This window comes from Oncorhynchus keta, chromosome 36 (genome assembly GCF_023373465.1).
Source record: "Oncorhynchus keta strain PuntledgeMale-10-30-2019 chromosome 36, Oket_V2, whole genome shotgun sequence".
Taxonomy (NCBI): domain Eukaryota; kingdom Metazoa; phylum Chordata; class Actinopteri; order Salmoniformes; family Salmonidae; genus Oncorhynchus; species Oncorhynchus keta.
The window spans coordinates 14,134,896-14,161,970 of NC_068456.1; the positions used below are offsets into that span (position 1 = coordinate 14,134,896).

At 42.6% G+C, this 27,075-nt stretch overlaps 2 protein-coding genes and 1 non-coding gene across 3 annotated transcripts in view; all 3 read right to left on the reverse strand.

Moving 5' to 3' along the window:
- Window positions 1–12,484: 12,484 nt before the first annotated feature.
- On the reverse strand, window positions 12,485–20,302 carry LOC118369688 (lathosterol oxidase-like). Its single transcript, XM_035754293.2, has 4 exons — window positions 20,049–20,302; window positions 19,655–19,787; window positions 19,459–19,559; window positions 12,485–18,962 (listed from the first exon to the last, which is right to left on the reverse strand). The coding sequence occupies exons 1-4, from the start codon at window positions 20,256–20,258 to the stop codon at window positions 18,495–18,497; spliced, it is 912 nt and encodes a 303-aa protein (XP_035610186.1). The 5' UTR covers window positions 20,259–20,302; the 3' UTR covers window positions 12,485–18,494.
- LOC118369940 (small nucleolar RNA SNORA57) lies at window positions 19,100–19,231 on the reverse strand. The gene has a single exon (XR_004822718.1). It is a non-coding gene; the product is annotated as a small nucleolar RNA SNORA57 (small nucleolar RNA).
- Window positions 20,303–24,316: 4,014 nt separating the features above from the next.
- rin2a (Ras and Rab interactor 2a) overlaps window positions 24,317–27,075 on the reverse strand; it is a 56,875-nt gene continuing 54,116 nt past the window's right edge. Inside the window, 2 exon segments of the mRNA XM_035754294.2 lie at window positions 24,317–26,825; window positions 26,910–27,073. Coding sequence (XP_035610187.2) covers window positions 26,355–26,825; window positions 26,910–27,073 — 635 coding nt within the window. The 3' untranslated portion in view covers window positions 24,317–26,354.

Sequence of the window (27,075 nt, forward strand, 5' to 3'; positions counted from 1 at the left end):
CACGGTACAACCCAGGCCAGACAGGCCGACCACAACAGTGATCAACCCCACCCAGGTGACGCACCCCCCAGGACGGCACGAGAGAGCCCCAGCAAGCCAGTGACTCAGCCCCGTAACAGGGTTAGAGGCAGAGAATCCCAGTGGAAAGGGGAACCGGCCAGGCAGAGACAGCAAGGGCGGTTCGTTGCTCCAGAGCCTTTCCGTTCACCTTCCCACTCCTGGGCCAGACTACACTCAATCATATGACCCACTGAAGAGATGAGTCTTCAGTAAAGACTTAAAGGTTGAGACCGAGTTTGCGTCTCTGACATGGGTAGGCAGACCGTTCCATAAAAATGGAGCTCTATAGGAGAAAGCCCTGCCTCCAGCTGTTTGCTTAGAAATTCTAGGGACAATTAGGAGGCCTGCGTCTTGTGACCGTAGCGTACGTGTAGGTATGTACGGCAGGACCAAATCAGAGAGGTAGGTAGGAGCAAGCCCATGTAATGCTTTGTAGGTTAGCAGTAAAACCTTGAAATCAGCCCTTGCTTTGACAGGAAGCCAGTGTAGAGAGGCTAGCACTGGAGTAATATGATCAAATTTTTTGGTTCTAGTCAGGATTCTAGCAGCCGTATTTAGCACTAACTGAAGTTTATTTAGTGCTTTATCCGGGTAGCCGGAAAATAGAGCATTGCAGTAGTCTAACCTAGAAGTGACAAAAGCATGGATTAATTTTTCTGCATCATTTTTGGACAGAAAGTTTCTGATTTTTGCAATGTTACGTAGATGGAAAAAGCTGTCCTCGAAATGGTCTTGATATGTTCTTCAAAAAGAGAGATCAGGGTCAGAGTAACGCCGAGGTCCTTCACAGTTTTATTTGAGACGACTGTACAACCATTAAGATTAATTGTCAGATTCAACAGAAGATCTCTTTGTTTCTTGGGACCTAGAACAAGCATCTCTGTTTTGTCCGAGTTTAATAGTAGAAAGTTTGCAGCCATCCACTTCCTTATGTCTGAAACACATGCTTCTAGCGAGGGCAATTTTGGGGCTTCACCATGTTTCATTGAAATGTACAGCTGTGTGTCATCCGCATAGCAGTGAAAGTTTACATTATGTTTTCGAATAACATCCCCAAGAGGTAAAATATATAGTGAAAACAATAGTGGTCCTAAAACAGAACCTTGAGGAACACCGAAATGTACAGTTGATTTGTCAGAGGACAAACCATTCACAGAGACAAACTGATATCTTTCCGACAGATAAGACCTAAACCAGGCCAGAACATGTCCGTGTAGACCAATTTGGGTTTCCAATCTCTCCAAAAGAATGTGGTGATCGATGGTATCAAAAGCAGCACTAAGGTCTAGGAGCACGAGGACAGATGCAGAGCCTCGGTCCGATGCCATTAAAATGTCATTTACCACCTTCACAAGTGCCGTCTCAGTGCTATGATGGGGTCTAAAACCAGACTGAAGCATTTCGTATACATTGTTTGTCTTCAGGAAGGCAGTGAGTTGCTGCGCAACAGCCTTCTCTAAAATCTTTGAGAGGAATGGAAGATTCGATATAGGCCGATAGTTTTTATATTTTCTGGGTCAAGGTTTGGCTTTTCAAGAGAGGCTTTATTACTGCCACTTTTAGTGAGTTTGGTACACATCCAGTGGATAGAGAGCCGTTTATTATGTTCAACATAGGAGGGCCAAGCACAGGAAGCAGCTCTTTCAGTAGTTTAGTTGGAATAGGGTCCAGTATACAGCTTGAAGGTTTAGAGGCCATGATTATTTTCATCATTGTGTCAAGAGATATAGTACTAAAACACTTGAGCGTCTCTCTTGATCCTAGGTCCTGGCAGAGTTGTGCAGACTCAGGACAACTGAGGTTTGGAGGAATACGCAGGTTTAAAGAGGAGTCCGTAATTTGCTTTCTAATAATCATAATGTTTTCCTCAAAGAAGTTCATGAATTTATCACTGCTAAAGTGAAAGTCATCCTCTCTTGGGGAATGCTGCTTTTTAGTTAGCTTTGCCACAGTATCAAAAGGAATTTCGGATTGTTCTTATTTTCCTCAATTAAGTTAGAAAAATAGGACGATCGAGCAGCAGTAAGGGCTCTTCGGTACTGCAGGGTACCGTCCTTCCAAGCTAGTCGGAAGACTTCCAGTTTGGTGTGGCGCCATTTCCGTTCCAATTTTCTGGAAGCTTGCTTCAGAGCTCGGGTATTTTCTGTGTACCAGGGAGCTAGTTTCTTATGAGACATTTTTTTAGTTTTTAGGGGTGCAACTGCATCTAGGGTATTGCGCAAGGTTAAATTGAGATCCTCAGTTAGGTGGTTAACGGATTTTTGTCCTCTGGCGTCCTTGGGTAGGCAGAGGGAGTCTGGAAGGGCATCAAGGAATCTTTGTGTTGTCTGTGAATTTATAGCACGACTTTTGATGTTCCTTGGTTGGGGTCTGAGCAGATTATTTGTTGCAATTGCAAACGTAATAAAATGGTGGTCCGATAGTCCAGGATTATGAGGAAAAACATTAAGATCCACAACATTTATTCCATGGGACAAAACTAGGTCCAGCGTATGACTGTGACAGTGAGTGGGTCCAGAGACATGTTGGACAAAACCCACTGAGTCGATGATGGCTCCAAAAGCCTTTTGGAGTGGGTCTGTGGACTTTTCCATGTGAATATTAAAGTCACCAAAGATTAGAATATTATCTGCAATGACTACAAGGTCTGATAGGAATTCAGGAACTCAGTGAGAAACGCTGTATATGGCCCAGGAGGCCTGTAAACAGTAGCTATAAAAAGTGATTGAGTAGGCTGCATAGATTTCATGACTAGAAGCTCAAAAGACGAAAACGTCATTTTTTTTTTGTAAATTGAAATTTGCTATCGTAAATGTTAGCAACACCTCCGCCTTTGCGGGATGCACGGGGATATGGTCACTAGTGTAGCCAGGAGGTGAGGCCTCATTTAACACAGTAAATTCATCAGGCTTAAGCCATGTTTCAGTCAGGCCAATCACATCAAGATTATGATCAGTGATTAGTTCATTGACTATAATTGCCTTTGAAGTAAGGGATCTAACATTAAGTAGCCCTATTTTGAGATGTGAGGTATCATGATCTCTTTCAGTAATGACAGGAATGGAGGTGGTCTTTATCCTAGTGAGATTGCTAAGGCGAACACCGCCATGTTTAGTTTTGCCCAACCTAGGTCGAGGCACAGACACGGTCTCAATGGTGATAGCTGAGCTGACTACACTGACTATGCTAGTGGCAGACTCCACTATGCTGGCAGGCTGGCTAATAGCCTGCTGCCTGGCCTGCACCCTATTTCATTGTGGAGCTAGAGGAGTTAGAGCCCTGTCTATGTTGGCAGATAAGATGAGAGCACCCCTCCAGCTAGGATGGAGTCCGTCACTCCTCAGCAGGTCAGGCTTGGTCCTGTTTGTGGGTGAGTCCCAGAAAGAGGGCCAATTATCTACAAATTCTATCTTTTGGGAGGGGCAGAAAACAGTTTTCAACCAGCGATTGAGTTGTGAGACTCTGCTGTAGAGCTCATCACTCCCCCTAACTGGGAGGGCCAGAGACAATTACTCGATGCCGACACATCTTTCTAGCTGATATGCACGCAGAAGCTATGTTGCGCTTGGTGATCTCTGACTGTTTCATCCTAACATCGTTGGTGCCGACGTGGATAACAATATCTCTATACTCTCTACACTCGCCAGTTTTAGCTTTAGCCAGCACCATCTTCAGATTAGCCTTAACGTCGGTAGCCCTGCCCCGGGTAAACAGTGTATGATCGCTGGATGATTCGCTTTAAGTCTAATACTGCGGGTAATGGAGTCGCCAATGACTAGAGTTTTCAATTTGTCAGAGCTAATGGTGGGAAGCCGGGCGTCTCAGACCCCGTAACGGGAGGAGTAGAGACCAGAGAAGACTCGGCCTCTGACACCGACCCGCTGCTTAATGGGGAGAACCCAACCCACCCAAACAGACTCCAACCTCTCCACAATGGCCAAGACCAGAGAGCTGTGTAAGGACATCAGGGGTAAAATTGTAGACCTGCACAAGGCTGGGATGGGCTACAGGACAATAGGCAAGCAGCTTGGTGAGAAGGCAACAACTGTTGGCGCAATTATTAGAAAATGGAAGAAGTTCAAGATGACGGTCAATCATCCTCGGTCTGGGGATCCATGCAAGATATCACCTCGTGGGGCATCAATGATCATGAGGAAGGTGAGGGATCAGCAAAGAACTACACGGCAGAACCTGGTCAATGACCTGAAGAGAGCTGGGACCACAGTCTCAAAGAAAACCATTAGTAACACACTACGCCATCATGGATTAAAATCCTGCAGCGCACGTAAGGTCCCCCTGCTCAAGCCAGCGGATGTCCCGGCCTGTCTGAAGTTTGCCAATGACCATCTGGATGATCCAGAGGAGGAATGGGAGAAGGTTGTGTGGTCTGATGAGACAAAAATAGTGCTTTTTGGTCTAAACTCCACTCGCTGTGTTTGGAGGAAGAAGAAGGATGAGTACAACCCCAAGAACACCATCCCAACCGTGAAGCATGGAGGTGGAAACATCATTCTTTGGGGATGCTTTTCTGCAAAGGGGACAGGAAGACTGCACCGTATTGAGGGGAGGATGGATGGGGCCATGTATCGCAAGATCTTGGCCAACAAACTCCTTCCCTCAGTAAGAGCATTGAAGATGGGTCGTGGCTGGGTCTTCCAGCATGGCAACGACCCGAAACACACAGCCAGGGCAACTAAGGAGTGGCTCCGTAAGAAGCATCTCAAGATCCTGGAGTGGCCTCGCCAGTCTTCAGACCTGAACCCAATAGAAAATCTTTGGAGGGAGCTGAAAGTCCGTATTGCCCAGCGACAGCCCCGAAACCTAAAGGATCTGGAGAAGGTCTGTATGGAGGAGTGGGCCAAAATCCCTGCTGCAGTGTGTGCAAACCTGGTCAAGAACTACAGGAAACGTATGATCTCTGTAATTGCAAACAAAGGTTTCTGTACCAAATATTAAGTTCTGCTTTTCTGATGTATCAAATACTTATGTCATGCAATAAAATGCTAATTAATTACTTACAAATCATACAATGTGATTTTCTGGACTCTTGTTTTAGATTCCGTCTCTTACAGTTGAAGTGTACCTATGATAAAAAATTACAGACCTCTATATGCATTGTAAGTAGGAAAACCTGCAAAATCGGCAGTGTATCAAATACTTGTTCTCCCCACTGTACCTGTCTATGGTCCCACAGTTGACGGTGCATGTCAGAGCAAAAACCAAGCCCTGCGTTCGAAGGAATTGTCCGTAGAGCTCCGAGACAGGATTGTGTCGAGGCACAGATTTGGGGAAGGGTACCAAAACATTTTGCCAGCTTTGAAAATCAATAGACCCCATCATTCTTAAATGGAAGAAGTTTGGAACCACCAAGACTCTTCCTAGAGCTGGCCGCCTAGCCAAACTGAGCACCTGGGGGAGAAAGGCATTGGTCAGGGAGGTGACCAAGAACCTTAAGGTCACTCTGACAGAGCTCCAGATCTCTCAAAAGGACAACCATCTCTGCAGCACTCCACCAATCAGGCCTTTATGGTAGAGTGGACAGACAGTAGCCACTCCTCACTCAAAGGCACATGACAGCCCGCTTGAAGTTTGCCAAAAAGCACCTAATGCAAAAGTGCATTGTGAGTGACGTCAGCAGCAGGCGCTCAGCTCGTGCACTGGCAGCAGCAGGCCAGCAGCAATTTCAGCAAATTACAAATCATTGTTGGCTGACTGCAGCAGCAGTAGTACGGGTTCGACGAGCCAAACCCAATGAATATAGTTGGTCACGAATGTTTGATCTTGAACAGAACTTACAACATCAATCAACATGTCTCAATCAAAATTGTACAGCCAGAAGTACAGAAAAGAGTGGGAGTCTGGACCTGAATTTAAAGGCTGGCTGAAGCCAGTAATTGGGGATGATTGTCGTGCATACTGTGCGTACTGCAGATCAGATATGCTTGCAAAAATGTATGACATCAAAAAACATTGTGCAAAGCATATAAATAAATCAAAACCGTACAACCCCGCAACGCAGTCTACATTACCACATTTGGTTAAGAAAGTGGATAACTGCAAAAGCGCAGAAGCTACTATGGCAATGGCCATTGCGGAGCATTGTTCGCTGCTAGCATGCGACCATTTAGGTATGGCTTGCAAAGCTGCCTTTTCAGATTCTGTGGCAGCAGCAAACTTCCAAATGCACCGCATCAAGTGCACAGAAATGATTGAGGGAGTACTGGCTCCTTATTTTCTCAAAAGGGTAATGTCAGATGTGGGGGATGAGAAGTTCAGTCTCCTTCTGGATGAGTCCACTGATGTCAGTGTCTCGAAATACCTGGGTGTGGTGATTCGGTATTTCAATGCTAAAAAATAACTGTTGTGTCCACATTTCTAGGGTTGGTTGAGTTGGAGGGGGGCGATGCCAGAACAATAGCAAAGGCGGTAGTTGAGTTTCTTGAGAAGTGTAACCTTAAAAAAGAGAATCTTCAGGGTATTGGCACTGATAATGCGTCTGTGATGACTGGGGTGCATAACGGGGTGCACAAGATTTTAAAGGAGGAATGTGCATTGCCCAATTTGGTACTAATCCACTGTGTGTGCCAGTCTTTACAATTGGCTGTCAGTGCAGCATCCAAATAAACCATCCCTAGGAGTGTTGAGTACTTAATCAGGGAAACCTACAACTGGTTTTCAATTTCCACAAAACTGCACGAGGCGTACAAAGCAGTGTACGCCACCATTAATTGTGTCCAGAAACCCCTGCAGATCACCAAAGTGTGTGGCTATCGACTGAGCCTGCGGTAACTCGTATATTAAGCCAGTGGGAAAAACTGAATCTCCACTTTGAGATGACCAAGGCCAGTGAGCATTGATACATGGTGGATGTACTCCACACCATGTACATGGACAAGACCAACTATGTCTACCTGACATTCTTGAAATCAATCCTGTCTGACGTACAAGTTGCAGTGAAGTCATTTGAGGGAGAGCAAACAGATCCTGTCAAGCTTTTGGACAATCTGGTACACCTCTTAACATCAATTTGCAGCAGAGTAGTCAACCCTATGGCAAAAATTGATGTCTTGAAGGATGCCATTGATGGACATCTCAGTCCATCACCATACCTTGGGTAACTTTTCGAGAGCACGGTGTACAAACTCAGTCTTGCGCCAAAGGAAAAAAAGGTCATTCGGAGAAAGTGCATCAACTGCATTGTTGCTTTAAGCAAGGAGCTGCAAGCAAGGCTCCCAGACAACCTTGAAGCCTTGTGACACATGGCCTTGTTCAGTGTTAAGGAAACACTAAATAACAATAAAGGCACCACTGAAATTATTAAAGTTGCTGAGCTACTGGGGTACCGGCCCCAAACAATTGATACAATTGTTTCCCAATGGAGAAACATACATCTGTTTAGGTGGGACTCAACTGAAAATACAGTCGAGTTTTGGAGTGAAGTGAATAACTACACGGACTCTTCCGGGTCAAATCCATTTGAAGAACTGTGCAAAGTGGCACTCGCTGCCCTCTCCTTTCCCCAATCAAATGCGGAGGTTGAATGGCTGTTCATCCAAATGAGTGTGGTCAAGTCAAAGTTAAGAAATAGAATGTCACTGCACACTCTCAACTCCATACTCCTGGTGCGGTATGGACTGAAGCTGGCTGGTGATACCTGTTACCAGCATAAACTACCAAGTGAAGTTCAGCAGCAGTTTGGCACCACAGCAGCATACAGCTTTAAGGCCACTCCATCCTCTACTGCTGGTTCCAGCTCCGTGACAATGCAGATGGACAGTGAAGATGAAGAGGAATTCCTTACCAATCTATGATTCCTCATATTCCTGGAATTTGCGGAGACACACAGCTGATGGTGGCAGTGTGTACTGCAGCGTGTGCAAGAACAGTGGCAATATCTGGAGGAAACCATTGAGCAGCTAGCCAGCCAAGCAGCACAACAACCTGGAGAGAGCTGGAGAGATTCTTAGAGCACACATAATTATTTGAGTTAAGTTGCTTGTTCAATAAGATAGCATATATACCTTGTTATTAGCTTGTACCTATAATTGCTGATCAGTCAGGTAGCATGTTAACTAACTACCAATACACTGCTTAAAACTATAATTGTTCAGAATGTGTAGGTTTACTAGTTTAAAAGAAAATTTAAAAATGTAATTGTTCATAATGTGTAATTGTTCAATAATTCAATGTGTTGAATTCTGATCATATAAAATGTGTTTATATTACTTTTACAAATAAAAATATATGATAATAAACAAACAAATCTAAAATAACAAATGTCAAATCATATTTTTCACCAAGATGACCAGTCAATTTGAGTAACGTTATTGTGTATTCTACGTAATGATGCAGATTTACGTTACGTTATCACAACATCATTTAGCAACTTTTAGCAACAAATCGACCTGCCTCAAGCAATTTCCCCTGAAAATGAGTTGGCAACACTGCCCACACTGCTCGCGTGCGCCAACGAGCGTCTGCGTTGCCAAGCGCTAAAATAGAAGTCCGTTCTATTTGTGACGCTGAACGCAGTGCAAGTCCTACCTCTCCTATCTCCTCATTCGTTTATAGAAGCGCATACCCACGTGCCATTTCGTCATTGGTTATATACCCACGTGGGTGATTGAAAGGTGAACTGAGGTCGGTCGGTTGTGGTATTTCACCTTATGAAAGTTAGATGCCAATCGCCATATAAAGTCCAAAGAAGAAAAATCCTGGAAGGAGGAGAGATGACTAGAAACAATTCGGTTGACCATTTTATGTGTGGATTAATTGTTGGCGTAGAGGACCTTGTGCATTTCAGGTAAAATAACAACTCAACGTTTATGTCTCAGGACAAATTAGCTGCAAGCTAACTAGCTAAATTGCCATAAATGTTTAATGCTTTCCGACCTGTCCCCAAATTAATATAATTGGTTCAGAGTTTGTTTTGATGATTTAACCTGCATGTCGTGATCGCGTTTGGTGTGGGGGGGTCAAAATCAATTTACGTGCACGCGTCACGTTTGGTCATGGTGTCAGACTCTTCAACAATGTACTCATTCCTTCTCCAAACACTTGACACATGGCCAAACTTTTTACACTAGCGATATTGTAATGGTTTGGGCACAAACACTCTTACCACATATCTCACATACCCCAGCTTTACGAGAAACTCATCAAGCATCAATAAAATCAATAGGCTTACCTCCTTCTATCCATCCACCTTTCGGGTCAAGTGACGTGCATCCACGACTCCTGGAATGTTCCGCCTGAGAAAATCTGCATCAATTTCCGACGAGACGACAGAGATTACACTTTACACCTGCTCCGAAAATCAAGGCTCTCCACTTCATATGATGATAATTCACATGATGACTTCAGTGTTAACTTGTTAAGCCACAATGCCTTTTCCTTCTGCTCTTTTGACACACAGGAAATCAAAACGACTTCTGGTCACTCTGACCGACTCCACCTTTCCTACTGCCTAGAAGGCAAGCATCCCAGAGTCGCCTCTTCACTGTTGATGTTGAGACGGGTGTTTTGGAGGTACTATTTACTGATGCTGCTAGTTGAGGACTTGTGAGGCGTCTGTTTCTCAAACTAGACACTATACCACTTGTCCTCTTGCTCAGTTGTGCACCGGGGCCTCACACTCCTCTCTCTATTCTGGTTAGCGCCAGTTTGCTCTGTTCTGTGAAGGGAGTAGTACACAACGTTGTCCGAGATCTTCAGCTTCTTGGCGATTTCTCGCATGGAATAGCCTTCAATACTCAGAACAAGGATAAACTGACGTGTTTCATAAGAAACTTATTTGTTTCTGGCCATTTTGAGCCTGTTATCAAACCCACAAATGCTGATGCTCCAGATACTCAACTAGTCTAAAGAAGGCCCGTTTTATTGTTCTTTAGTCGGAACAACAGTTTTCAGTTGTGCTAACATAATTGCAAAAGGGTTTTCTAATGATCAATTATCCTTTTAAAATGATAAACTTTGATTAGCTAACACAACGTGCCATTGGAACACAAGTGTTGCGTGTGTGACTATCATTAAATGTGAAGACTGTTATTTTATCAAAATCAAATCAAATCAAATTTTATTTGTCACATACACATGGTTAGCAGATGTTAAATGCGAGTGTAGCGAAATGCTTGTGCTTCTAGTTCCGACAATGCAGTGATAACCAACAAGTAATCTAACTAACTGTTCCAAAACTACTGTCTTATACACAGTGTAAGGGGATAAGGAATATGTACATAAGGATATATGAATGTGTGATGGTACAGAGCAGCATACAGTAGATGGTATCGAGTACAGTATATACATATGAGATGAGTGTGTAGACAAAGTAAACAAAGTGGCATAGTTAAAGTGGCTAGTGATACATGTGTTACATAAGGATGCAGTCGATGATGTAGAGTACAGTATATACATATGCATATGAGATGAATAATGTAGGGTAAGTAACATTATATAAGGTAGCATTGTTTAAAGTGGCTAGTGATATATTTACATAATTCCCATCAATTCCCTTTATTAAAATGGCTGGAGTTGGGTCAGTGTCAATGACAGTGTGTTGGCAGCAGCCACTCACTGTTAGTGGTGGCTGTTTAACAGTCTGATGGCCTTGAGATAGAAGCTGTTTTTCAGTCTCTCGGTCCCAGCTTTGATGCACCTGTACTGACCTCGCCTTCTGGATGATAGCGGGTGAACAGGCAGTGGTTCGGGTGGTTGATGTCCTTGATGATCTTTATGGCCTTCCTGTAACAACGGGTGGTGTAGGTGTCCTGGAGGGCAGGTAGTTTGCCCCGGTGATGCGTTGTGCAGTCCTCACTACCCTCTGGAGAGCCTTACGGTTGAGGGCGGAGCAGTTGCCGTACCAGGCGGTGATACAGCCCGCCAGGATGCTCTCGATTGTGCATCTGTAGAAGTTTGTGAGTGCTTTTGGTGACAAGCCGAATTTCTTCAGCCTCCTGAGGTTGAATAGGCGCTGCTGCGCCTTCTTCACGACGCTGTCAGTGTGAGTGGACCAATTCAGTTTGTCTGTGATGTGTATGCCGAGGAACTTAAAACTAGCTACCCTCTCCACTACTGTTCCATCGATGTGGATAGGGGGTGTTCCCTCTGCTGTTTCCTGAAGTCCACAATCATCTCCTTAGTTTTGTTGACGTTGAGTGTGAGGTTATTTTCCTGACACCACACTTCGAGGGCCCTCACCTCCTCCCTGTAGGCCGTCTCTCGTCGTTGTTGGTAATCAAGCCTACCACTGTTGTGTCGTCCGCAAACTTGATGATTGAGTTGGAGGCGTGCGTGGCCACGCAGTCGTGGGTGAACAGGGAGTACAGGAGAGGGCTCAGAACGCACCCTTGTGGGGCCCCGTGTTGAGGATCAGCGGGGAGGAGATGTTGTTGCCTACCCTCACCACCTGGGGGCGGCCCGTCAGGAAGTCCAGTACCCAGTTGCACAGGGCGGGGTCGAGACCCAGGGTCTCGAGCTTGATGACGAGCTTGGAGGGTACTATGGTGTTGAATGCCGAGCTGTAGTCGATGAACAGCATTCTCACATAGGTATTCCTCTTGTCCAGGTGGGTTAGGGCAGTGTGCAGTGTGGTTGAGATTGCATCGTCTGTGGACCTATTTGGGCGGTAAGCAAATTGGAGTGGGTCTAGGGTGTCAGGTAGGGTGGAGGTGATATGGTCCTTGACTAGTCTCTCAAAGCACTTCATGAGAGACTAGTCAAGGACCATATCATCTCCACCCTACCTGACACTCAAATCAATTCTCTACGTGTAATTATTATTACGTGATTAAAACGAATCATGTAACTTTAATTAGGAAGTCAGGGCACCACAGATGTTTTTTTATAGAGTCTCTAATTCCCGAATCGACTCTTCAGATATGTTAATTGTAACGGCTGTTGGAAGCAGAGCATCAAGGTGCAGCGTGGTATGTGTCCATATTTATTTAATGAACACAGAAATACCAAAAATAGCAAAGAGAACGACCGAAACCGTTCTGGCTGGTGCAGACACACAACAGAAAACACTAAACAGAAAAGAACTACCCACAGATCATAGTGGGAAAACAGGCTACCTAAGTATGGTTCTCAATCAGAGACAACAATCGACAGCTGCCTCTGACTGGGAACCATACCAGGCCAAACACAGAAATACAAAACCTAGAACAAAAACATAGAATGCCCACCCCAACTCACACCCTGACCAAACTAAATCAGAGATATAAAAAAGGAACTAAGGTCAGGATGTGACATTCATATCTTATCAATTAGTCTTCCATGAAATTATTATTAATTGCTACCTCATTAGTCTCATACCAAAAGACATAACATTATTGGTTATCTGCACAAACCCTAGTTTCCATAATGAATCAGCAATATAGAAATTGGTTAATTATTTATTTACTAACTAACAAAATAATCACAGAAATACATGAACAAACAGTAGATATTGGTTACTAACAATGATAGAAAAGTCCCTAGTGGGCTAAGCCGATATGATGGCTTGGTAGACAAAAGAAAAGGGCTGGGGACTGAGAAAGAGTGGGAAAGACAAAATGGATTCACTCCACACAGTCTATAATTATATTCATTGGAATGACAATCCTTTGCACATGAACGGCTGCTCAGTCGAGAATAATTGCAATTGATATATTTACCCCCGTATGTCATTGTTGTCTTTCTTCTCTGTTGGAATCCTCGATCGTCCTGTAGGATTCATCAGTCTCATGTTTTCTAGTCTTAGAAATTCAACCATTTGCAACCTTAGCTTATACTGTGGTCTGGTGTGAATTTCATCAGGAGTGTGTTTTATACATTTCAGTAGAAAAGGGTGGTTCAATAACACAGACTCTCGTGGACGTGGCCACTGACTAGTTCATCTTTATATGAAAATCCTCTCCTTTAGAAGGTTAACATCACATTACATATTTTCACAAATATTTTCATGTTTAATCACATACGTTTTACAATATTTAGATATAAACCTGACAGCTGGGAAATGTACACTTTAAGAGATACAGTTATGTGTGTTTCCTGTCCTTCATGAGATCGACCAAATGAAAGACACTCATCATGACTGTCCTTTAAGTGTCCACGGACCATTCCCACATTCTCAAAAGTGGAAATATAGTTTAATTCTCCCATTTTGGGGATTTAGGAGTTTGGTCAAGAGAGGGTCTTTGTTCTCTTGGACTCTCTCAATATTGCATGGCAGGTATTTATGACCTGTCGTAAAGTTATAAAACTGTGGAGAGAGAGAGATGAGGGCTATGATCCACCCCCCAGGGCACGTCATGACACAGGAGTGATGGTTGCTGATAATGGGCCTCTGTACGCCTATGTAGATATTCCAGTTACAATAGTCATTTACAACATAAACAATGTCTACACTGTATTTCTGATCAATTTGATGTTATTTTAAGGGACAAAACATTTGCTTTTCTTTCAAAACATGGATATTTCTATGTGGCCCCAAACTTTTGAACGGTAGTGTGTGTATATGACGTTAAATCACGTTATATGTACAGTAACTTTGATTGGACTGATCAACTCAACGTCTTACCTTCACAATCTTAGCTAGCAGTCATCATGAATCAAGTCAACTGGCAAATCTTTTTTAATCCTTGTCATATCAAGAGAAATAGTGAAGAGAAAATACAGATAAAACGTATCAGTGCTCATCGGCCATTGGACATAAACATTACAAAACTTTTTGGAGATTGCAAATTCAACAATGAGTGGTTTGTCAGGAATCGGTGACAGTGGCTAAATGCAAGCATTGCTACTGGGAAGTTGGGAATAATACGTTTTGAATGGTCAATCAACTCAGAAATGTAAAACCAGCATCTTCCTCTTTGATGACAACATTTGCCCATGAAGGACAGCCGCACCACCTTCATGTTCAAGCACATCACAACAACATGAGTCCAAACATGTCTTATGCTGCTTCATAAATTATGTAGGATGCCAGAGAGATATATGTGTACAGTAGCTAAGAAAGTAATACTAAGTGTATGTTGTGTAGTAAGCTTTTAGTAGCCCATGTGCCTCACCCTAATAATTTGGTCTATTTTCACCAACGCGGTATTGTAAACACATCGTTTGTGGCAGGTGTGTGCTTGTTTGCAAACTTTTTTTTGTACAGCTTTGACACTGCTACTGATAGTAGTACACTGTAAGAACAGCCCATGTTCTGAATTCTGTCGCTGTACATTTCAGCGACTGGACAGTAGTGGAGAAGGTGGAAAGTTTTAAGTTCCTCGGCGTACACATCACAGACAAACTGAAAGGGTCTACCTACACAGACAGTGTGGTGAAGAAGGCGCAACAGCGCCTCTTCAACCTCAGGAGGCTGAAGAAATTAAAACCCTCACAAACGTTTACAGATGCACAATTGAGAACATCCTGTCGAGCTGTATCACCGCCTGGTATGGCAACTGCACCGCTCCCTCAACCGCAAGGCTCTCCAGAGGGTGGTGTTGTCTGCAAAACTTTATATAGGCCCTAACAGTTTGTGGGCTCCGTTTGTCACCGTTATAGTGCAATTAATGTATTGTTTAGTGTTGTGTTGTGTAGTGGCTTTGCTGGCAGGCATCCCACATTTTTTTTGTTGCCCCACCAAGATTTACATGCTAAAATCGCCACTGGGAGCTTCGATAACTCTGACAGTAGGCCTATGTGAACACGGCAATGAATTCAAGCTTCCACATTTGGGTTTAAATCATACTTTGCACAACTTAATAACATGCAACTGAATAACATGCAACTGAATTAGTAAAAAATGTAATCAATAAAAGTGCTTTCAGAATATCAAGGTATATTATTCTATCAAAACTGTTTTTTGTGTGTTTCTATTACAGATGACTGAAGACATAATGGAAACACCAACATATTGTCTTAATAGGGAGTTGGGCCACCATTAGCCCCTTGATCATGACTCTCAGTTCCATTACATTACACATAAGAGTCATTGGAGAGTTTTGTTCAGAGCCACAACGCTGGGTCTGAAAATTAACACGCATCGCTTGCGGTACAGTTTTGGAAGCATAAGGACCTTATCGTTCAAATCGGCAAGAAATAATTGTGAAAAAAGTAAAGGTTAAATTGATACACACCTTTATTGGGCTAGGGTTCCCACAGGGTCATATTTCCACGTTACAGAGCTTGTTTACGTAAAAGAGATAGAAGACAGAGTGGACTACCTGTGCTAATTAGCTATCTGCGTCTCTAAACACCTGTGTGTAATCGGAAAACTGTCGCCACAAACGTGTTAAAACAGTGTACATACAGTAAGTGTGTATTTTGCATTTGTGAAATTATTTTGATGTGACATGAAAGTATAGGGATTCATGTTTCTAGAACTGTACCGCAATTGAGTATCGATTCACATTTAGATGGAGTAATTGGCTGTTTTGGCTTCCAGTGCCAATTCACCCTTTAAACAGAACATGTAAGGTCCTTGGACTAGGGAGTAACGTTAGGCTCCTTTAGTCCAATATTGGGCTAGGCCACCAGAATAGCTATAAGGCACCTTGGCATAGATTCATTCTTTCACAAGAAATTCCCATAATTTGGTCTTTCGTTGATGGTGGTGGAAAAAGCTGTCTCAAGCATGGCTTGATAGCCTCCTTTTGGCGAGGAAGCACACGTGTATCCTACCGTGGAAGAGTTATGCATGCGTTCAAAAACAATATGCAACTTGTTGTTTTATCTATAAAATGTCTTGCTTCATTTGTTCGTATAAATGTACACATTTATTTTGAGAATTGTATTTCTCTCCAAGCCGCCTCTCCTTGATTACCTTTCAACCTTTTTCAAAAGTAGGCGAGAGAGGATGGAGTGAGGATGCCGGAGGTGAGCAAATCTAATTGAGAAAAGGCCATTGTTCTTTTAAGACCCTGTTGCCCCTTTAAGAGCTTTCTTGCGCAGTTACGCCTAAAAAGTACAACTCCGATTGTAATTCAAAACGGTGCCATGTATTGTTGTGTTAATTCGAATCTGGTATCAGGATAAATATGACACTGAGTCACCGATTGTATGCTATGTATTTTTTATTAGCTAAGCAATAAGTGGTAAATGCAATTTTTGTATATTCGGGCTCTCTGTCCCACCTCGCAGGGCAAACAGAGAACTAACTGACTTGTTCTTGACAAGGATATTATAAATATACCCTGACAGAAATAGTTCCTGCTTCCGTGCCGGCCTGTCAGAGTAGAGACTGAGCGTGGTTTAGACTCACCCAGCCTATCGTTGATTGTTGGCGCAGAGCTGGTCCCAACCCCCTAAGCGCTTCAGCTGATAGATGTAACTGTTGCTGTGTAGAATATCTATGCGCTCATGCTCGATACCGTTATTTCGCACCTAGCTCCTGTTATCTAACAAAAGACTGTTAGTTCTCGCAACACTACCTGAATGTGCCCCCCCTAACTCATTGCACAGTTCCTGTCTTCATGTTATTCTGTATTTTTCCATCATGAGAAAGGCCCATGGCCCTGAAACGGTTACCAATGTTTCAAGTCAGCTATGTTGCATAACACATACATACATCCACATACATCCACACAAGCCAACAGATAATATTCAATCACATATATGGTAACAGGATATAGTGCATAACACAGAATCCTCATAGTATGCAATTTTAACTATTGTTAGAATTATAATTGAATTGTTTCATATTATGTTGTAAAGCAAACATGTTAAAGAAATAATCTAAAAATAATGATTATCTTTGTAAGTAAGAATCTTCAATGGGTTTATAGTAAAATAACACTAAAATAAAATAACACTGCATTCATGACAAGTTGGAAACTCGGAACTTCTGAGTTAAAATTAACATACCTTATTTGCATAGAGTTTCATATTGGTTGATTCAGATACTGTCCAATTGGGGAACTCAGGTATCGTCTTTCTACAATGAGTTTCCAAGTCGGAAATGGTTGACTTTCCTAGTTCTGACATCTCATGAATGCTGCATTAAATCCACTCTCCTAGGCCTATTCTTCAGCAGCTTTATATTAACCTCAGACTCTCAACTTTAAATGGATAGTTCACCCAAATTACAAATTAACATATTGGTTTCCTTACCCTGTAAGAAGTCTAAATATGACAGCTATCCATGCTTTGGTTTAGTTTCACTGGCACTGTTTTGAAATGCCATTGTTTTAGTATTTGTGGCACAAATCCCATGCAAGTCATGGTACCTATATTAGCCTTTTTTGTGCATAATATCCAAATCCTCCTAAAGTATCTTAAATTGATTATGGAGCTCAGAAACATCACTCAGATGACATGGACTTAATGAGCGAAAAATGCTAATATAGGTATCTTGACTTGCATGGGATTTATGCCACAAATGCTGAAAACGTTAGCACTTGGAAACCGTTCCAGGGAAAATAAACCAAATAATGGATTACTGTCATACCTTGTATGCATACAGAGTACATTGACTGCTTACAGGGTAAGGTAACCAATATGTAATTTTGTGTAAGTTGGGTGAACTATCCCTTTAAGGACAAATGGAATTTGTCTCAAAAGTAGCCTAATTACTAGTTATTGTTATTTGTTATTGACTGAATATTTTTTCCTAGTGTCACTTTATATTTCTGTTTAATCTTTTTTAACTTTATATTTTTTCTGCATTGTTGGAAAAGGACCTGTAAGGAAGTATTTTACTGTTAGTCTACACATGTTGTTTATAAGGCATGTGACAAATAACATTTGATTTGATTTATAGTAACTTGACTCATAGGTTCTGAGAAGCTTTATACATATGGCACATGTTCTACTATATGTTTTTATTTGGACATTTTGTAACTTTGCACCCTCCAGAACAAGCCCTATGTATGTGCCACATGTGCACCAAGTGCCTCTGGTGGCCAACGCTCCAGTTGGAGGGATGAAAAACCAGGGTGGGAGGAAAAGGCGACTGTGCTTGAATCCGAAAGTGCGGCAAGTGATGTGTGTGATAATGAATGGAAAATAGTGAAATCACAGAATGGAACAAAACAAGCAAAAGTTGTAGTAGAAAGAAGACAAGGACCAGTCCATTAATGCATTTCTTATTGGGCTCCATTTGTAATATTGAGGACTGTGAAGAAAGCAGTGGGAAAGGTAGATCCAATCAAGGTGACTAGAAGTGGCCTTGTTTTGGTTAATTGTGTTGACGAAGAACAAAAGAAGCGTTCACTGGATCTGGCAAAATTGTCCATGTCAGAAGAAACATGTATTGGATATAGATGAGTACCTTAGTCAGACGCCAAGGTTATCCAGCTGGCTACTTTACTGCTTGGATGCGGCAGGAAGACCGCTTCTCCTCAGATATGGCGGTGAAAGGTTTGCTGAGAACCCATTGGCTATCAAACACACAATGGAGTGAGGCATGGGTCTTGATGGCCTGGGTGGTTCTCTGAAAGAATAGTTTGGTTAGCTGCTACCAGCTACTCCTCCTTGCTCTTTGTACCACTTCCATTATCATGCCCATTCGTGTGGCCATTAGCATTAGCCCCATTAGAGCTAATCTTCCCCTCGGCCGTCAGTCTACTAATGCAGTCGAGGGGGACCTTCCCTTCGAGAACCGAGGGTTTTTTGTAAGACCCACCAATGCGGTCCCACAAGGTGAAGTACTGGCCGTAGTTGACGTTGAAGCAGAGGTGGTGGTCCGTGTGGTGGGCCGCCCCGTTGACCACCTCCTGCAGTGGACCGGGCATGCGGTAGGCGCCGTCGTGGATGGACACGGTCCAGATGTTGACAAAGATGTAGAGGGCCAGGTAGAGCACCTTGTGCAGGGGGAAGAGGAAGGGGTAGACATGGTAGGGCAGGCTCGACAGGAAGCCGTCCAGCGGGTGGAAGGCGTGGCTGGCGAACGGCGTGGGGATCTTCAGCACATGATGCTTCTTGTGGAAGTGCTGAGGGGAGGGAACATGTCACAGAGATGGTCCATTCAAGTGAAATAATTCAAAAAAGGAACTGTATTTAAAAAACATTTGCTGAGGAATAGATAACATACAAAACATAAAACCTACGGATGTTTTTGATCACATTCAAGTGTGCCAGCTATTGAGGACCAGCAGACGATAACACACACTGTACCGAAGATATAGTGCTGGCTTTGTTCTACCACTGTACATTACATACACAAGAATTTAGCAACAACATGTACGCCAAGACGTGGAGGGGAAAACGGTTAGATTGTTAATCAACTTTTAAGACAATGTCAACCGCCTTAATCTCAGTAAGATAATTAGTTGACTTATTATACAGTATTTGTCTGTCATTGTGGACTGATTTGCAATACTGTGCATCTTCAACATCACATCTACAGCAACAATCCATGTCCAATTGACAGTGAAAGGGCCTACCCAGTACCACACATTCCCATTGGTAACAAGACTTAATGCCCACCTTGTAAATACATCTGTGGTGAAGAAACCGATGAATCCAATAGATGCACCCATCCGTGAATAACACAAAGGAAATAATGCTGAAAAGCACAAAGGGCCAGTCTGATAAAACAAACCACCATTAGTATCAACATGACAATCCCGTTTGACAAACATTACAGAACGTCTGAGCGTCAGTGAACGCAGCATTGTCTTACCCATGGGAGATTCTTCAACGATGTCATAGAGCTTACTGTATCCTTTGACCTCAATGAAAAATAACGCCACGGTGGGGATACTAATAATGGGTAGTGAGGTCATGGCATGTCTGATCTCCAGCCACACCTGGTTCTGAGGACCAACAATGATGTATGATCAATTTTCATCAAGAGAACATTTGGGAAGAAAGAATAGTAAACAAAAAGCAAATGCCAACTCTCAAGTAGTAACCTTACAGTATGTTAATAAACCTAAGTTGTTTGTCGCAGACCAACTTCATACAACTATTGTAGCCTGGTCCCAGATCAGTTTGTGCTGTCCTACAGGTATTGTAACATTAAACAAGATCTGGGACCAGGCTACAAGTATTGAGTATAATAAAGAAGGACATACCTTTAGAAACTGTGGATGTTTCATGAGGTTGTGGTCAAAGATGAATTGGTAGCTCAGCCAGCCAAGGCCCAGGTAGAGGACCGCGATCCCCAGGTTGGTGACTACCAACAGGCTGATGATCTGGCGCAGTGCTGTGTCCTCGGGCCATGACAACGGGTACACATAGGGGGTGAGGACATAGTGGTCGGCAACGTTCAGCACGAGATCCATGTCTGAATCAGTCAAGATGATAAGCAATGGCTTTGAGCAAAGCCTTCTAGGCTCCGGTTAGAAGACTCCTCTTAGACTCCTCCTCTCAAGGAGTTAATCCAACCCACAGACACACATCATGTGAAAAACAATTCTTCTACATCTGCAAATTCCTCACTTATCAAAGCCAGAGAGAAGGCTCATCCAGAGAGAATGCTCTGGTTTTGATAAGTTAGGAATTTGCATGTGTAGCAGACAAAAATGTCACAAATTAATTGTGGGTAGAATAGACTCCTTGAGAATGACATGTAAACTGGATATGGCTTATACATAGTGTGGGTAGTCAACTAGTCACTGTTAGATCTATAGACTATGAATTCTAGTTTTTTCATACAGATACAGTATTGTGTTGTAATAGAACTACCATAAATAACAGTATGATAAATGGTAGGGCCTAGTAATGTAGATCTTTTTTTTAATGCTACTGATCATGCTTTTTAAAGCAGTGACATTTGGGAATGCTACTGATCATGCTTTTTAAAGCAGTGACATCTGGGAATGCTACCGATAATGCTTTTTAAAGCAGTGACATCTGGGAATGCTACCGATAATGCTTTTTAAAGCAGTGACATCCGGGAATGCTACTGATAATACTTTTTAAAGCAGTGACATCTGGGAATGCTACTGATAATGCTTTTTAAAGCAGTGACATCTGATAATGTCTTGAGGTAAACTGCTAGGTAGTCTTTTACTAGGCAATCTTTTAAGTATGCTGGCACCACCAAACATTTTCCAGGAATGGGAATGCTTAACTGGGTACAGGTGTAGTCATTGTAGATTCTTGGTATTCCAGAAAGATGATAGCAAATGGCTTTGAGCATTTAGTCTGTCTCCCATATGTTCGGTCATTTTGGAAGATGTATGTTATCCCTTTTTTAATTTAATGGAAGTAGTAGTTCCATTAATTCCTCTAATTTGGTAGTTTGGTAGCAGTTTTTCTCTTTTTATGTCAGTCAATCAATGTCAGCAAAAAAAAAATAGATTTGTGAGTTAGCTTGCTTCTAGACTGTCTAAACTTGTAGTAATCATGGTTGAATTACCAACCGGAGCACCCCCATTGATAATCAGATATTATATTAAAAAATGCAAACATTTGTCTCCACCCTACAGCAAAATGTGTAGAATTCAAATCAAATCACATTGGTCACATACACATGGTTAGCCGATGTTAATGCGAGAGCAGCAAAAATCTTGTGCTTCTAGTTCCGACAGTGCAGAAATATCCAACAAGTAATCTAACAATTCCCCAACAAGTACAGCCTCCTGAGGTTGAAGAGGCGCTATTGTGCCTTCTTCACCACACGGTCTGTGTGGGTGGACCATTTCCGTTTGTCTGTGATGTGTACGCCGAGGAACTTAAAAACACTCCTGAGTGCCTCACCTCCTCCCTGTAGGCTGTCTCATCGTTGTTGGTAATCAAGCCCACTACTTTTGTGTCATTTGCAAACTTGATGATTGAGTTGGAGGCGTTCGTGGCCACGCAGTCGTGGGTGAACAGGGAGTACAGGAGGGGGCTGCGAATGCACCCTTTTGGGGTGCATTCAGTGTTGAGGGTCAGCAAAGTGGAGATGTTGTTTCCTACCTTCACCACCTGGGGGTGGCCCGTCAGAAAGTCTAGGACCCAATTGCACAGGCGGGGTTGAGACCCAGGCCTCCAGCTTGATGATGATCTTTGAGGGTACTATGGTGTTAAATGCTGAGCTGTAGTCAATTAACAGGATTCTTACATAGGTATTTCTCTTGTTCAGATGGGATAGGGCAGTGTGCAGTGTGATGGTGATTGCATCGTCTGCAGACCTGTTGGGGCGGTATGCAAACTGAAGTGGGTCTAGGGTGACGGGTAAGGTGGAGGTGATATGATCCTTGACTAGTCTCTCAAAGCACTTCATGATGACAGAAGTGAGTCATTTAGTTCAGTTATCTTTGCCTTCTTGGTAAAGGAACAATGGTGGCCATCTTGAAGCATGTGTGGACAGCAGACTGGGATAGGGAATGGTTGAATATGTCTGTAAACATACCAGCCAGCTGGTCTGCGCATGCTCTGAGGATTTTTCTCTCTAGCGCATGGCAAAATGAGAAGACTTGCATGAAATAGGTCATAAAATTACAAATTATTTTCTCTGTCGTGTCGAATTGCAGCAAACTTGCTTTAAAACTGCAACATTTTCTCTGTGCCCCATGGCAAAATGTGTAGAATCAAGGGGGGTGCAGAGAGGGCACATTCGCTATGTAACACATTTTTTGTGGCTAAATCATAAGTAGAATTGAAAATGCGAGGGAAATTCATTTAACTTGTATTTTTTTTTATTCGGTACATGTGAATTTAACTGCAAACGTATGTGCACAACATCATCATGCCCAGCTTTTAATTCACAACAAATCAATTAGATGGAAACGCATCTCTGGTGGGAAGTCACATTTATACATATTTTAGAATATTATAAAATCTGTCACAAATTGGATGGAAACCTAGCTAGTGTGTGGAAATATCCTTTTAGAAAACAGGAAAATCTCACTTTTGACTGTTGCCCCATAAACAGTGAATAGCAAACTAGAGCAATCTCTAAGCAAAGGACTTTATAAATATGAGACTGCTCCTGAGCATGTTTACAACAAAGCCAGTTAAAATAGTACCACTCACTTCTGTCCATGCACCCCCTCAAACATGTCCACTTGGAGAGACTGAGGAGGCTCTGATCTGAGCAGGCAGAAGGGCTGGCAGGTGTGCAGCCCCCTAGAAACCTGAGCCTAGAAACCTATCAGTGACCTGGTCACAGAGGTCACTGGGATTTTGAGGGGCAGGTTAATGAACCCCCAGTCTCTCTGGCACCATCTGGGGATGGGTGGAGTGAGGTGTGAGATTAATAGAGACAGCACCACTGGCAGTGGGAGTTCTCTACAGCATCAGTGGTGTAAAAATACTTTAAAGTACTACTCAAGTAGTTTTTTGGGGTATCTGTACTTTACCATTTACTTCACACACCCAAAAGTACTCATTACATTTTGAATGCCTAGCAGGACAGGAAAATGGTCCAATTCACACACTTAGAAAGAGAACATCCCTAGTCATCCCTAGCTTCTGATCTGGCGGATTCACTGAACACAAATGCTTCGTTTGTAAATGATGTCTGAGTGTTGGAGTGTACCCCTGGATATCCATAAATAAACAAGAAAATGGTGGGGTCCTGTTTGCTTAATATAAGTAATGTGAAATAATTGTTACTTATGATACCTAAGTATATTTTAGCAATTACATTTACTTTTCATACTTAAGTATATTTAAAACCAAAAACAGACTTTTTACTCAAGTGGTATTTTACAGGATGACTCACTTTTACTTGTCATTTTCTATTAAGGTATCTTTACTTTTACTCATGACAAATCAGGTACTTTTCCCACTACTGTGCAGCATATAACACAAAGAAAGAATTCCACCCGCCAGAATGTCAACAAAGTCTGCTGGGAGCCAACGATGTTCCACCACCCTGTCACTTCAAGTTGAATTTTGGCTACCACATAGCGCCCGAAAACATTGTACAACAGAATGGAACTTGAAAAGGAAAGACATATGAATCCACCGGATGGTGATGTAGGCATCCCTGATATTCTTCATTTCCTGGCAAAAATAAAATCAGATCACAACTTTGAGGAAGTTTGGTTGAGGTCATTCAAATGAAAATAATTGAAAAATCATCATAAAAATGTCAAATTACATTTAATTCTGAAAAGCCTATTTGCTCGAAACTGATGTTGACCCTAAAAGACCAAGCCAGCATTAAATAGTGTAACTACACCTTTCTGTTGAATCAGTCCTACTGAACACTAAGGAATAGCAATTCAACACACACACACACACACACACACACACACACACACACACACACACACACACGACTGTATGCCTCCACTGCAGGTGAGCGTACCATTTCCTGCGGGGGGTAGGTGAATTTCAAGTTGGCCAAAGATGTGGAAGGAAGTGGCCCCTTTAGTGGCAAACACACACACCGCACACACATATGCACAGTCAAATTCATGACCAAAATTTATTGAGTGCAAAATAATATCATTCAATGATACGTACAGAGAGTCTTTAGCATAGGAACATAAGTACATTTCTTGTTGATCTTGGAAGACTGTTTTTCCATTTCTGTTATATTGCAATCTGTGAAAACAATCCCAGCACAGATATATAAATACAAACATGTGTATCATTTAACATCTTGTTAGAGTAGCAATTGTATTACAGTATAAAGTACATTTAAAACAGGATAACACCTAAGTCCCAAAAAAGTTGAAATATATTTCAATATTTTTAACTAACATTATAAGCTACATAGTGTTTAACAATAATGCTATTGCCTCCTCAACCTTCCCTCAATCACATTTACCATTTCACTTTTCTGTTTTCGTTCTACAGCACCAGCAATGCCCAACTCTACATTTCAAATGGTAAACATTGAAGTACTGATACATTAATAGAATGCAATTTGTTTAAACATGATTTGTGTTCAGTTAACGAAACATTAGAGCCTTATTTTATTAATGATTCAGTTCTACTTCACATCTCATTCTTTTCGCTCTCAGTCTTTTAAATCTGTGTCCTTCAAAATTCAAAAGGCACATCTTAGCTATCTTTGTTGCAGGGTGCAACAAAAATAAAAAGAAACCTGCACATTGCACTTGCTAGTATCACTGCTCTTTATTAACCTTTATGTATCGACCTCAAGGCCTTTGTCAAAGCTTAAAAAAAGAGCAGTGATACCTAGCAAGAGCAGTGTGCAGGTTTCTTATGTTTTCTCAAATCTGCATCCTTGCAAATCTCTCTTATGCCCTCATACCCATTGCTCAAAATCTTACCAGCCAAGAGCCAAAACACACACAAGTTTGTGCATTTGTGTGTATTTGTGTGTGTGTGTGCATAATCTCAGACCAGCTTGAGAATTGACACACCAAATTTCATAAGGCAATTTAGGCCTACTTTTAATATTTGTCAGTAGTACAATATTTCATGACCTTGTCTGGGATTTGACACCGGTACTGTAGACCAAGCCAGTCAATCATATATCACACAATCACTACAACAGCAATGACCTCTATAAACTAAGGATTAGCTATGAGGGATGTACAGTATCATATCTCCTGGATAATCATAACATTAAGGACGTTCATTATTTCGTCACTGGCAGACATGCCCGCTTCTAACATTTAACAAAGAAAAGAACATGCAATGATAAAACAATATTCCATAAAAATACATATCCTGCAATTTTACCAGCAACTGCAACAAGTAATTCATAATAGATGTAGGCTATCACCCAGATAAAGTAAATGCTGTATATTTGCTATAAAGGCTATATTCTGTCTGAAGAAAAAGTGAATGGACAGAATGAGTACATCACTAGATGGAACCATTGCAGACAAAAGTGAACCCTATCCACAGATCTGAGATCAGCTTTCCCTCGACTTATCCTTTGCTTCACCATTAGGAGTTACAAACCAAAAACTGACCCCGAATCTGAACTTTCAGACACTTTTGCAGTATGACCGTATAGACGGTCTGTCTGTGTCTGTAACAAGACTATTTCAAAGCTTTTATCCATCCTTAATGTGAGTGGCGTTTGCCCTCACTTTATCCATCCATATCCATCCTTTATGTGAGTGGCGTTTGCCCTCACTTTATCCATCCATATCCATCCTTTATGTGAGTGGCGTTTGCCCTCACTTTATCCATCCTTAATGTGAGTGGCGTTTGCCCTCACGTGTGCTCCTTGAGTGCCATGTCCCAAAGGTTCACAAATAGAGCTGCAAAATAACCCCATCTGTCGCATTTCCTTCCCTCTTCCTCTCCTTTCCTCCTGTACTTAGACAAAGCTTTCCGCTTTGAGGACGCCCTGCTAGACAGAAGATTCACCAAAAAGGGAAGTTTGTTTTGGCTAAACTCAGCATGGCTCAGCTTAACCCAGTTAGGCCCAGTTCAATCCAGTTAAACACAGCTCAGATCAGTTTTGTTGGGTTACAGAAAGAATGTCCAGATGGAGGGTTTCCAGCCCTGCAGCCTCAGATAGATATGGAGTTGCCATTTTGATGGTTGGGGGGTAGACTGAGGCTGAGACTGGGACTGAGACCCAGGTTGAAGTTGGGCTGGGGGTCCGAAGGGGTTAAGGCTACATCATTGTGATTGGGCTCAGAGTCCGTGGTAAGGGTGACGTCATTGAGGATGGACTGGGGGTCAAAAGAGGTCACGTCCAGTTCATTGAGATTAGCCACACGACGGAAGACGAAGTGAAAAGGTGCGGCCTGGGGTCGACTGTGGAGCTCAGCTTTGATCTTCTGGGGGTATGTGTCAGGGGCTAGCTGCTGGCTCGAGCCCTCGGTGAGCAGGAACAGAGCGTAATCCTCAGGGTCGGGAACTTTGAATTTGTAGGCACAGATCTGGCAGACTTCCTCTGTGGTGGCGTAGGGCTGCACCTGCAGGGTTTTGGCCGTGCAGCCGCTGTCCAGCTCCTGGAGCGCCACTCGCAGGTAGTTCTGAGGTAAATGAAAAATATAGGGTTGTTTAGATGTATTTAGTCAAAGGGACTAAGAGTTAAGAATTCAGTGTGTGTGTGTTACCTGAAAGTCGTCAACAGAGGGAGCAGTGCGCTGGGTGGTGCGGCGACGGTGCCACTGGTGGAGTGTGTTGCGTGTTTCAGAACTGAGTACACGAGCTGCTTGCTCCTCTTGGAAGTTCCTAATGAGGGACATGGCTCCGTACGCACTGGTCAGGTAGTATCCACCT